This window comes from Neolamprologus multifasciatus, chromosome 10 (genome assembly GCF_963576455.1).
Source record: "Neolamprologus multifasciatus chromosome 10, fNeoMul1.2, whole genome shotgun sequence".
NCBI classification, from domain to species: Eukaryota; Metazoa; Chordata; class Actinopteri; order Cichliformes; family Cichlidae; genus Neolamprologus; species Neolamprologus multifasciatus.
This window is the reverse complement of record NC_140448.1, coordinates 19241778-19254462: the sequence shown is the minus strand read 5'-3', so window position 1 is coordinate 19254462 and position 12685 is coordinate 19241778. Positions and strand designations below refer to the sequence as shown.

The following is a 12685-nucleotide window of genomic DNA, read 5'->3' as shown; positions in this document are numbered from 1 at the left end:
CGGTAGTCGGATGTTAATAATCCGTGGAATAAATAAATATGTTACTTAAAATGGAACAAAAAAAAAAATACTTAAATAGGAAATAGGATACTTAGAGACTCAAAAGTGGCATTTTTAACTAAAAAAAAAGCTACTAAAATTCATTCAGCCGCGACTGTTACTAATATAAATACTCTTTTTTTTTATTAACATCATCAACATCATGGATAGAGACTGTACTATTACTTTTTCTACTAAGTGTTAGTATTAACAGTACGTACTGAAAAGGGGGGGTCTTGTGTCATTTTTACACCAGCTAATTTTGTGGAAATCCTGTAAAGGAAAAAGGAGGCCCATGTCTGCCCCGTGTTCCCAGCAGTAACCCTGTCAAGATAACAGAATAGACACAGACAGAAATGTCTCCCTTTTTCTGATAGACTTTGTGCTTTGTCTAAACAGCAGCAAACCAGCAAAATATGTACAATACAATAGTGGAAGAGCTATTTTAATGTGGTCTTTTTCGATACTGTTATATACAAAAGACAATAAAACCATGAACTTAATCATAAGCACTTCCTGTTTAGATGCAGCCCTTTTCTGAATGTGTCCAAACCTAATAAACACATCAGTGAGCCACATTGTTGCTTTGGGAAACATTTTCTTTCATGATGAAAAGGTTGGGAGGGGGAGAAACGCCATCCCACACACCACTGTGGTGTACATGTAGGGCATCAAATTATATTAAAGTATTTTTTAAAAAAGAATCAAGGAAATTATATATGTAGTAGAAGCAGCTGTCTGCTTTCAGTTGTAGTCTCCCAATGACATTTGTTGGTGGTAAAAATACATTTAGAGCCATCAGCAGAAGTGTTCCTATCAGTGGTTCTCTTTGGCTGGATAAAGGGGTCTCTCCATTTCACAGGCACTACTAGTGGAGGAGATAATATGGCATTACTCAAAAATCAACCAGAAACACTGGTGAAGATCTTAAGTTTTCACTTCTGTGTAAATAATCATTCTGTACATGCAATAATTTTTAATCCTACAACTGTTTATAACTTGCATAGTTCACATTTCTGTATAACTGTATATCTCAGATTTCTGTATAGTTTTTTATTTCATATTTATATCCTGTTCATAGTCTGTACATAGCTTGTACTCACTACAGCCTGTACATACTTATAGTTATAGAATATTCATAACATACTTCATACCGTGTACATTATAACATATCACAATAGACCCATTTCTGTAATATACTTACATATCTATATTATTGCTAATATATATTGTAATATATCTATATCATGGCTAAAGCACTTCTGGATGGATGCAAACTGCATTTCGTTGCCCTGTACCTGTGCATGTGCAATGACAATAAAGTTGAATTCTATTCCAATTCTATTCTATTCCATAGCGTACCAAGAAAGTATCCCCTACAACATTACAGCACCGCCACTGTTGATATAAGACAGGGTAGATCCATGCTTTCATGCTGATTGCACCAAATACTTACGCTGCAATTTTAGTGAGCCCATGCTGATTGTAGTCTTCTGCTGCTGTAATATTGGATCTGTTGTGTACTCAGGAATGCTCTTCTGCATATCTTGTTGAACTCTTTATGAACTCATTTGCTTAAAATACCTTTTAAAGCAACGAAAAATTCAAAAATCATTTATAAAAATCAGGTTGGAAAACTCACATACACTCAGTCAGTTAAATAAACAAGATTCAGACTGGGGTGCTAATGGTTTTATTGTTTTGATATTGAAATCAATAAACATAATCAGACTAACGTGGTTACAAGCAGAGCTGTGGTACCAACTCCTGGTTGATACAACAGAGAAAAACGATTTTAAAAAAAAAGAAGAAGAAGAAGAAGAACAGAAAATAAAGAGAGAGGCACAATTACACAACAGAGATTCAGGGCAGGTGTCTGCAGAATGTCGAGCAGCCAGAGACAAAAACTGTCAGAAGCTCTGAAAGAGAATCGGGCTGTTACAGTACAAACCAAAAAATAATAATAATAAAATAAAGGTCTTTTACTTTTCCATGCCTGTGCATAAAGCCACCCACTGTGCCTCCAAGAAGAGAAAAATAAAAAATAAAAATAAAAATACAACGTTAAACAAAAAGTTAGTCAAAACAAAAGTATAAACCCAGCACAACATTTATTACACAACATAAATATAACAACTGTCAAGATATTGTATTTGAACAGGCATATATGTGAACTACAAATATAGACGTCATTGCTAAAGAGAGGATCAAGTTAGTTTCAGCAGGATACACTTTTTCTGCAGGTTTTGCTTCTTTATGAAATTATAATCACCAAGAGATCTATTATAGAGCACTTAGCAATGAAGTACAGCCCTCCTACTGAGACTGGGGAGAGGAACACACACAGGACTAACTACAGAAAGATCCCATGCTGTTGATCGAGTCAAATACCATACAAGACCAGAAGCATCGTAACAATGGCATGTAGCTGTGGAGCTCAGTATGGCCGATACCTTCCACATCCACTACATGTTTGGACTTGTATGGATTTCCTATTATAATCCTCCGTTGGTCTATCGTTATTAAAATTTATAAAGAGAGAATAGTAACCAAACAGATGCCGTCTTTTTTCGGTAAATGTCTCTTGCTCCATGCATTTTGGCAAGTCTGGAAGGAGATGTAAATCATTGCAGTGTTTGGATGATGAGTTGGACATGTGTAGAAATAGAAAGAGGGGTTTTCTTTTTTATTATTATTAAGTGTGGGTGGTTGTTTGCTTGAATCAGTCTGCCGGAAGAGGAGATTAACCCTTCCCCATCATTCATTGCAAAGGGGAAGGTGAGGGGTCTCTGCCCACCAGCCTTTAGTGGCCCCTGGCTAATCTCAGGGGTTCCCTGACAAGACAACTGCGAACCAAAGCCCTTCTTAAAAAAAAATTAAAATTAAAAAAGCACCTAGAAGGGGCAAAACATCTCTGGCGCAGTGGTAAAGTTTTACTTCCTTAAAACTAAATTTTCCCCACCAAAAGTTAGAGACCGCAAGCAAGCCAACTCCTGACCTCAGCTCCGTGGCGGTGGAGCACCTGAACCTCAGCCCAGAGTCATGACCAAAGAGTCACCTGAAGGCAAGGTTCAGTCTGGTGACCCACCGAGCTTTTCTCAGGACTTATTAAACTTCCGCTTCATGGGCCCCACAGACAGCGATAATTCAAACTCACAATGAAACTGTAGTCTGACTTGGACCGGTTTACTTAGAAAATAAATGAATTATTTTTATCTCATTAGACCACCTTCAGTCTTAAATCTGCTTAAAGTTTCATTTTCAGTCTCCATCTCTCATCACAGCAAACATCTGAAGTCTCTTTTGGTTGCCTGGCCAAAAGAGAGTCCTCATATATATCACCTAAAAAAACAAACGTGCATTTGTGACTATAAAGTACTGGCAGAACTGCCCTACTTTGTCTCCTGTTTCCAGTATTTGTGCTAACTGGCTCCTGGCTGCAGTGACATCAAACTTCTCAGCCAAGTTATAGTAAGAAAACAAATCATCTACAACTTAAAAATGGTTGCAATGCTCCTTTAATGGAGGGAGTCATTATTAGACTATTATGCAAGAGGATGCCTGGGTACATTGTCAGCAGAGAATACCTCATGAAGCTCAGTCACACCAATCATAACTCTATTTGCACAAAAAGAGTAAATATTTGTAAGTAATAACTAATATAGGACAATTCCTTAATTTTAGTTGGATTCACATTTGACTTTTTTTTAAAGTTTGTAATCGTTATGTTAAAGTGTCTATTTTCCAATTTGTGATAGGTGAGCTCAGTTTATTTAAATCTAACTGAGGATTAGTTAGTGACATTTACATCTCTAGATGCTATTACAGGTGTGTACATAAAAAGCTGTTTACAGAATAGGTTGAGGGAAAAAATTAAGATATACTTCCCAGTTTTTTTTTCAGACTTTTTTCTCATGATTTTGATTTTTAATCTCAGATTTCAGCCTTTTTTTTTTGGGGGGGGGGGGGGGACTTTTTTTTTTCCAGTCAAAACTTGAAGATTGTTTCCAGTGATCCTAATTCTCTTCTATACTAATTCGATCTTTGTCAAAAAACAAATATATATCATTTTTGTATGAACAGTTTCTAGTTTCATTGTGACTTTGATTAAGATCTGTGAATCTCATGACAAGTCTCTGACTTGTGGTGAAGATTGCTTTAGTGGAAAGCTTTAAAATCTTGCTCCAATCACTGTCTCCTTGCATTGTTAAATTAAAGGACCAAACAAATAAATAAAGAAATGGCAAGAACACTGGGATCAGAGAAAATGACAATAAAATATAATTTAGGGAAAAAAGTGCAACATTTGATAGAGTCAGAGCATAAATATCAATCCATAATATTAATAATAAAAAAAAGATTGAAACACACAAGCAGGACAGCAGCCATTAAAAGATACAACATTCATGATCTTTCTGGATCCTGATGACAAAGAGTCTCCCTCTGTTGAGACAACAGGAAAAGCTCTGCCAAACACTCGTCTGTCTGTATGATCCTGCTGAGGAAGACTAGTCTACATTCATCAGCAAAGCAGCAGCAGCAGAATTATATACCTTGCTATATCAGCATACAGCAGGTCAGAAGTCAGAAACACAAGACTGACCAGAGTCATCAACAGAAGGAATAATATGGCTAATACAGCTATTTAACACAGCCATGTTAGCACCCAGCCACTGACAGATTAGCACCACAGTGTACCTCCATGCTCAGTTTGTCGCTTCATTCGCAACCTGCGACTCAGTGCCAACACTGACTTCAAGGAGGGTCTGGCACTTCATAATAGCAAAGTTAAGAAATGGAAAGTTCGCGTTTATTTGGGATCTTTTTTTTTTCCTGTCTCGACAAGGTCTCAAAAGGTAGCAACAGAGTGCTCCGTGTCGAAACCTTAGAAGAAGAAGAATGCATTTTAATTGTCTAGGTAAAAAGCAGGCCCAAGTCTCCCTCTGTCTCAGACACAGTGGAAGTTTGCTCTTCTCTACGCAGACACACCAGCGGTGATAGCAGCAGCAGCCAATGCAGAATACACGATAACGTGGCATAGTGGGCAGAGAAAGAGTTCAAAACAGAACCAGGTTTCCCAAAACAATTCAATTTACAGGTTGTCTTTTCTGCTCTTCTTCAGCAAGGCTATTCTACGATCGAGACACGACTAACGGCTCTCATCTGCCTCTTAGGTTGACTATTCTATAAAATGCACTGATTTAGGGTTCAGATGAGGTTTTCATTTCATTATTGAACTTCAAGTTTAGGTTTTGGGAAACCCAGTCCCTGGTTTCTGTAGGGAAACCCCCTCCAGACTGACAGAAGGTGCAGATTTGTGTTCTCATATAACTGATTAAGGCACCTGGTTCAGCAGGCATCATATTCAAAATATTTTTTTTTCCTTCTAAGTGTACAAACCAAGTGCAAGGTGAGTAATGCTGTTGGTCTTTTAACTGCCACAGGGAGGGAAAAAAGAAAGATTGGGGGGGGACAAAAAAAAACAACCAAACAAAAGAAAAACCCCAACAGGTATGTGTGGTATAAATATACTGTATCTGTGGTATGGACACCCTAAACCAAAATCTGATGTCTCTTTGTGCTCATTCAATAGCAGCAAGTATGAAATCATACAACAGAGCGTACAGAGAGCCCAAAAAGCCATGCAACAACTTTGTGACAATGAACACCCTTTCCCGAATTCTTCCCAATCTGCGAGGAACTCACAGACTTGATTCTCTCAGCGCTATGCAGGGAATCGCCATGCAGAGACAGCTGCGTTCTCATTTGGGGGGAAAATGTGGAGGGTAGTAGTACATGTTTTTGTTTTGTTTGTACAAGCAACAAGGGTTCAAACAAGACAGGATATACATTTGAAATGCCAAAAAACAAAACACAAAAAACCCTCAAAGCCAGACTCTTAGACCTGACAGCACAGCTAGTCCAAGGTTAGGTCATTTAACATTTTTATTCCTGTGATGATTTTTTTATGGTAATGTCTATTTTACAGGATAAGAAGCTTCCTGGAAACAATTACCATATGTACTTTGGTACCGATAAAGGGGAACAGTAAGATCTTTTAAAAAAACAAAACAAAGAAAAACTGGTCACATGACTGTCCTTGTAGCTCTGTTTTGGTCTCTACCGGTTGTTGGCTGCAGCAGACAGCCATCTACTGCAGCCAATAAACCGAGACGATGAGCACGAAGCAAAACCTAAAAAAAAAAGGGTTTACATGTAGACAAACTGATTAGTCCAAGTAAATAATCCCTGTTTATAATTCTGGCTATAGATAAATGGCACATTGAGCTGACATGCTGGACTCCAATTAATATAACTGGAAGTTTATGATTTCAATACTTTCTCCTGAATTAGCACCAAATTACACAAAGCTGTACTGGAGGAAACTTACTGGACATTTTTTTGGAAATTATTACACACTGTAAAACAAAGCATTACCCTATAAAAACCATCTCAAGAGCACTTCTATGCACTTAATTGCACTCATTCAAAACTGCTCTTCCTGAATGAAGCTACATCCACGTGATCTTTAACAGAACCTCTGTGGCTTTGAGCGGTGGTATCAAATCCGTGAGACTGGCTTTTACAAAAGAAGTATTGGTACGCTTAACAATAACGGTCATACAAGTCGATAGCACAGAAACGGTGTTGTTGTTTTAAACAAGAAACAGTACAACTCTTCCTCTGATTGGTCCGACAGTGAGTCAGTGAAAGTGATCTGGGCGGAAGTCTGATCTGATCATAGTTACACTGAATGAAATGGTCACACGGAGAGTGTTTTCTGTAAGCACATCTGAATACGGGTGCCTTTTTTTTTGTTTTTTTATAAATCTTCGTAGCATTTCTCGGGACAACGAGGCGTAATCAGCACCATGTGACAAATCCCAGGTGGATCACGACTGGAAATCAGAGTGGAAACCATTCAGAGAGGAAGATGCTGCAGATTGTGTTTGCAAGAAGACCAAATTTGGACAAAACGGTGACATTTTGTGAGTTTTTTTGTAACAAGTCTGTTGGCCTTTGCTTTTAACTTTTATAGAGCATTGCACCATAGTGATTGACATTAACGATTCATAACACACACTCTCTCTCTCACACACATACAGTACGCACAATATTTTGTACAGAGTAAAGAATGGCGACAATAATTGGAATACATAAATATACTTTCTTTTGATTTTTATATGTCATCACATATGTCAGATAGAAGAACGATATTACCCTGATTTGCTGAAGAAGAGCTTTATGGATCCACGTAGCTTTTATTGGACAAGAGTAGCACAAAGTTACACACTCTATTAGCTTAATATTTGACTGTATAGGATTTATGTAATCAGAAATAAAAAATAAAAAAAAAACAGAAAAGAATAAAAGGAATAGTTTTACTGGCGTGGATTTTCACTCATTTCCTTGACTGTTAAAATGCCACAGAGTCTCCTGGTTTGAATGTAAAGTTGCACAGCTTGCGCCTATTCTGTTAAATGTAAAAACCTGTGAGGACTCTTTCTTGTAACCAGCCTTATGATCGACAGCAAAACACACGCGCGCTCCTCTTGTCAGCCGGCCGTCAACCAGCGGCCCTTCAACCACTGTTGACCCCTTGCCAGACCTGGATGAAATTATACCCGAAAGCATCACTTCCAAAGCAGTTCAAACCTTTGGAGTCATTTTCTTTCAGATACATTTCACCACGTCTGCTACTTTAGTCAAGGTTGTTTTGAGCCAGTCAGGCTGAATTGATTTGTTGTTGTTGTTGTTGTTTACCATATCGGCAGAACAATGTCAGGCACGCCCCTCTGGGCAGCCGACTTGTCTGCCGTGTTGTTATTTTTGTTTGTGTGTGAAAAGTTATTAAAGAAGGCAATAAGTGTCCGGATTGAGTCTCCATTTGTAATTGGCTTGCCATACAGTACAGTGATATAGTAACTTCCCCCAAGGCGGCCGGGAACAACGTCTTTCAAACAAGCTCTCCCTGGCCGCCCCAGGCTAAACCCTCCTCCTCAATAAGTCACAAGTAGAAATCAGTTTACAAATGATAACAATATAGCTCTCTGAAGAAATGTGTCTACACTGTACATCACCCTGAAGAGGAAGCCAAAGCAGAATCAGTTTTTCCATAGGAAACCTCTACTGAAGGCAAATGAATCGTGACGCCAAGGGGGTCAGCATCAAGATCAATGTAGGGGCCCTGGAATCAAAACCCTCTTTTTTTTTTTTTAGGTTTTTTTTTTTTAATAATTTTTGTTTTCTTTTAAGACCACAAACATACTTTCACTCGGTCCCTGACCAGGAAATAGACCTATCCTGTCAAGACACTGGGCTTCCCAAAGCCATGCAATGGTACGCTCTTGTGCGCTCATATCATGTCATGGCTCCAGAAATGTGTAGATCTAACCCTCGTCAGGTCGTACACCTGCCCCTCGCTAGTTTACAGACCTAGCAGAGTCAGGCAATAGACCTATCCAAGCAAGTAGTCGTCAAGTACACTTGCAGCATTCACGCCAGGCCATTTAGCAGCAAATGGAAGAGAAAAAAATGCTTTTCTTTTCTTTTTGTTTTGTTTTTTTTCTTTTTTCTTTTTTGGACAAAGTGCTTTCGGTTTTTTTAAACATATAAGATAGAGTATTCTATACATATATTTAACATTTAGAAGATACATATTAACTTATAGTTTATTTACAAAACTGAATCACTACTAAGAAAATAGCTATGGACGGTAAGGGGAGAGCAAGTCATTAGGCTACAACTAGTCTAAGAATCAAATATGAATCATGGATACTCGTCATTCTAGTTTCAGAAAAAGCACCATTTCTCCCTTTTTAGATGGAACGGAAAACGGTAAAAAATATATACGTGTGTGTAGCACTAGCTGTTATTCAGTCACACAACACAAACTTTATCATCAGCAGACTCACGTCACGCCAGTCTGAATTCAGCTTTGTCAAATTCACATTTTTCTCGTTTTAATATGACCTCCAAATAAATCAATTCAGCTTGAATTGTGAAACATTCCCAGAATAGGTAGCATCTCCTTAAAAGACTTTACCATAACTGGTAACCAAAGTTATTCTTTATGTCTGTGACCAGTCAGGAAGGATATGACTAATGGAGATTCAATTCAGCAAAGCAAGGCCAGAGGCAGCGAGGACCATCTCAGGAAAATACACAATTCAAGCAGCTTCATGCTTCAAGACAGAATACAACAACATGCAAAAGTCTGGGCAAGTTTTACTCTGTATAGCAGACTAATATGAAAAGGCATAAAGTTAAAGACAGAATGATTATCTTTTTATTTTCCTCTTATATCAAAATGACACCAAAAGGTGAAGCTGACCAGTATTGTAGCCTGATAAGTGTATTTTCTTTCTTATTAGGGCTGAATTTCCTCAGCGAAAAAGGCGACCACATAAATCTACTTCAGCTTAGTGGGTGGCAGTAATGATGCCGCTTGGAGTAAAAATGAGTGTCAACCAGATTTTTTTAAATTGTTGTTACACTGATTCCGAGTATTATATGTAGATTATTAATTTGCATGATTGTAGCAATGTTTCATTTTTAAAGCTTAGAGTTCTTTACATTGCTCGTCTTTTTTTTGTTTGTTTAGATCAGTTAGATCATCTGCGCCGAGACTTTTGCACGCTGCTGTATGCATGAAAATCTAAACAACAGCGCTGAATCCAGATCAGCCACACTCAGATGGCTCTGGCTTTCTTACACCATCTGACACAACACTGTATCTCGCTCCTTATCTGCCCTCACGCTAGAACCACCAACAGCGGCACTTCAACGTTCCCCCTCACAGACCACTCAAAGTAGACCAGCACTTTGCGGCATTGTGTTTTATATAAATCCTGTCTTGATTCTCTGTATTTCAAATCAGCCAGCTAAGAATAACAGAAAGGGTGGAGCTTATAGATCAAACCATCAGCCAAACACCTCCACCTCTGACCAACAAACACTCCCAAACCAACAGGAAATCTAGCAGGCAGCTAAAATACAAAAATATAACAAGAGCATGTTTTTTTGGTTTTTGTGTTGGGTTTTTTGTTGTATTCTAACTTTCTCAAAGCAAGGATAGGCTTTAGAAATGTGTCATGCTTAAAAATGAATCAATTGTCATGAAAAGTGGCGTTTCACCATTCATAGATATATCATTAATGTTTCTATGTACAATATTCAGTTAATATATTTTTCTATAGACCTCATCTACATACAGAAATCAAACAAGTGATACAGGAACACAAGATTTTGGTTACTGTTTGAGAAATTTTAACAAGCAAAAAAAAAGAAGAAGAAGAAGAAGAAGAAAAGAAAATTGTAACATAGCTTATCTAGTAGCACTCTTGGTATTCATCCTAGCTAGCGCCATTAACACAATGAGCAGGTGGAGGGAGGAATCAGTTCAGGAATGAAGGGCTTCCTTAAGCAATAAATCTACTGGAGAAGCCAACAGAGGGGTTCAATTTTAGATTCAAAATAATAATAATAATAATAAGAAGAAGAAGAAGAAGCAAATGAATGTTCCTTTTCTGTACAGAATTGGACCCAAGCTAATTTCACAGTTCTATGAAGTCCCTGACCCTCCCACAAATCTTACATTCAATACGGCGTCAGGTAAGCTGTGCAAAACCTTACTTTAACTGGCTGGTCGCCATTTCGTTGCATGTGTCTTTGGTACAAAACATAATCAAAAGATAGTGTGCAAATATTTTTTTGTAACTCTAAAAGAAAAATATCTGTCATCCTTAAACCCCCCCCAAAATCCCCAAAAACGTAAGTACCAAAAACCAAAAGTAATCTATTGCAGAGCCCTCCTATATACACAGACTCTGTGGCATCACGCGACAAGAGCTTCCATTTGTTTATGTACATTCAGAATATCTTCGAAACAGCTGAAAGACACAACAAACCCCACCAGCGTGTCCCTCATCGCACTCGCTATAAGTAGTCCTTTCCTAGGCTGGGAGTTCTGGCCGATCACCTCTCCTCGTTCACCCCCGCTCACACTCACTCACTCTTACGGAGACGCGCGCGCACACACACACACACACACACACACACACACATACATACACAAGGCACAATGAATAGAACTCTGATCAAACACTAGTATGAACACACCAAACTGCCTGGTCGTCTCTACTGTACAAAAAAGGGAAGCCGGTGCCGTTCGCTGGGAGACACAGTTATTTACAGTTTCCTGGAGGAGATGGATCACTGTTTATGTCATCTCTGTCGTCGCCAACAGCACCACCATCATCATCTTCCTCACTTTCTGTCTGATCCCACACTGGTCTGTTCCACGCAGTCCAGTTATAACCAGCACAAGGCCAAAAAGCACCATGCTACATGCGCTTCCTCTTCACATGGTCAACTATGAGCCGTTAAGCTTCCTCCTGCCTGACACGAGCTTCAAACCAGCAGGATGCCTCTCGCTTAATAAAAGCTCTAATGATAACTTTCAGCTTCATTGTTTCGCAGGGATGGCATGAACATATTTAGGCCTTCAATACAAAATATTTCTTGCCACCCCGTAACGCCTCGGAACAAGCAGCTTTTTTCCACTGCAGCTTACAAGGCCATTTTCATCAAGGTGCTTTACTCGATTGGGTTCATTTGACAACCTCAAGTCCACTTTTGTTGCCCTGTGAGGTGAAAGTCTTCTGAGAAATGATAACTGGAACTTTTTTCATGTAAATTTGTCCTTTGTCACTACAACCTCAAACAAACGTGTGAAAGTATTCCAGTGGTTACGCTCATGCGGCTGTTTGTCTCAGCCTCCATCAGAAACAACCCTACACAATGCTATGTTAAACACATCTAATCATCGCCAGTGGATTTAGGACGTGCTATTAGCTATACACCTAACCATCACTTGCTTTTAGAGGCGCTTTCCCCCCCCCAACGGACGTTCACAATGAGTTGGGAGAACTGTGATGCGCTGACTCTGCACGCAGTGCGCAGAGCCAGAAAGCTAGGGTGTATGCCATACAGGTGACATGGCAAAAACAAGCACACATACCTACACACAGGAAGTGGTATGTGTGTTTGTGTGACTAACAATGTGCATGAAAGTCTGGGTTGTAGGGGCATGCAGAGGGGAGCATAGTTACAACAGGACAGCACGATCGTAATACTGAGTCCACTGCTCTCAGTGGAAGGCGGCCTGTCTAGATTTTGGAGGTGGGGACTCGCAGGCCGACCAGTCCGCCGGTGGGATCGCCGCGTCCTGTGTTCTCCAAGATCTTGTTGACAAAGTCTGAAGTCTGCCCAGCAACAGGTGATGGCACTGCACACACAGATACAAAGATACATTAGAACATGTTTATACTAAAAGTAAAGTTAACTTTACTTTCAACTGAACTAAAATACGTCTACTGTATCGATCAATTTCACTGCCTACCTGAGCCATTAAAGCTGCTATCATTAGGATTATTAATTTATTATCATTTATTGATTTTATTTTTTAAGGCATTTTTATTACTCTTTTATTTAATTGGAGGACTGTTTATGTTTGTCTGTATACACCAAGCTCAGCAGTGCTTCCAATTTTGCTGTATGCTTGTACTCCGCTTATCTTATTGTGAAGGTTATAACTGACTGAATATGGTGATAAATATAATCAATGCATCTGCCTATTTATTGT

At 38.9% G+C, this 12685-nt stretch overlaps 1 protein-coding gene across 5 annotated transcripts in view; it reads right to left on the bottom strand.

Moving 5' to 3' along the window:
* Positions 1-4002: 4002 nt before the first annotated feature.
* crebrf (creb3 regulatory factor) overlaps positions 4003-12685 on the bottom strand; it is a 32118-nt gene continuing 23435 nt past the window's right edge. For all 5 annotated transcript variants that reach the window (XM_085174601.1, XM_085174597.1, XM_085174598.1 and 2 more), the window contains exon 10: positions 4003-12328. In XM_085174601.1, the coding sequence (XP_085030727.1) occupies positions 12210-12328 (119 nt within the window). In that variant the 3' untranslated portion in view covers positions 4003-12209. The remainder of the gene's footprint in view (positions 12329-12685) is intronic.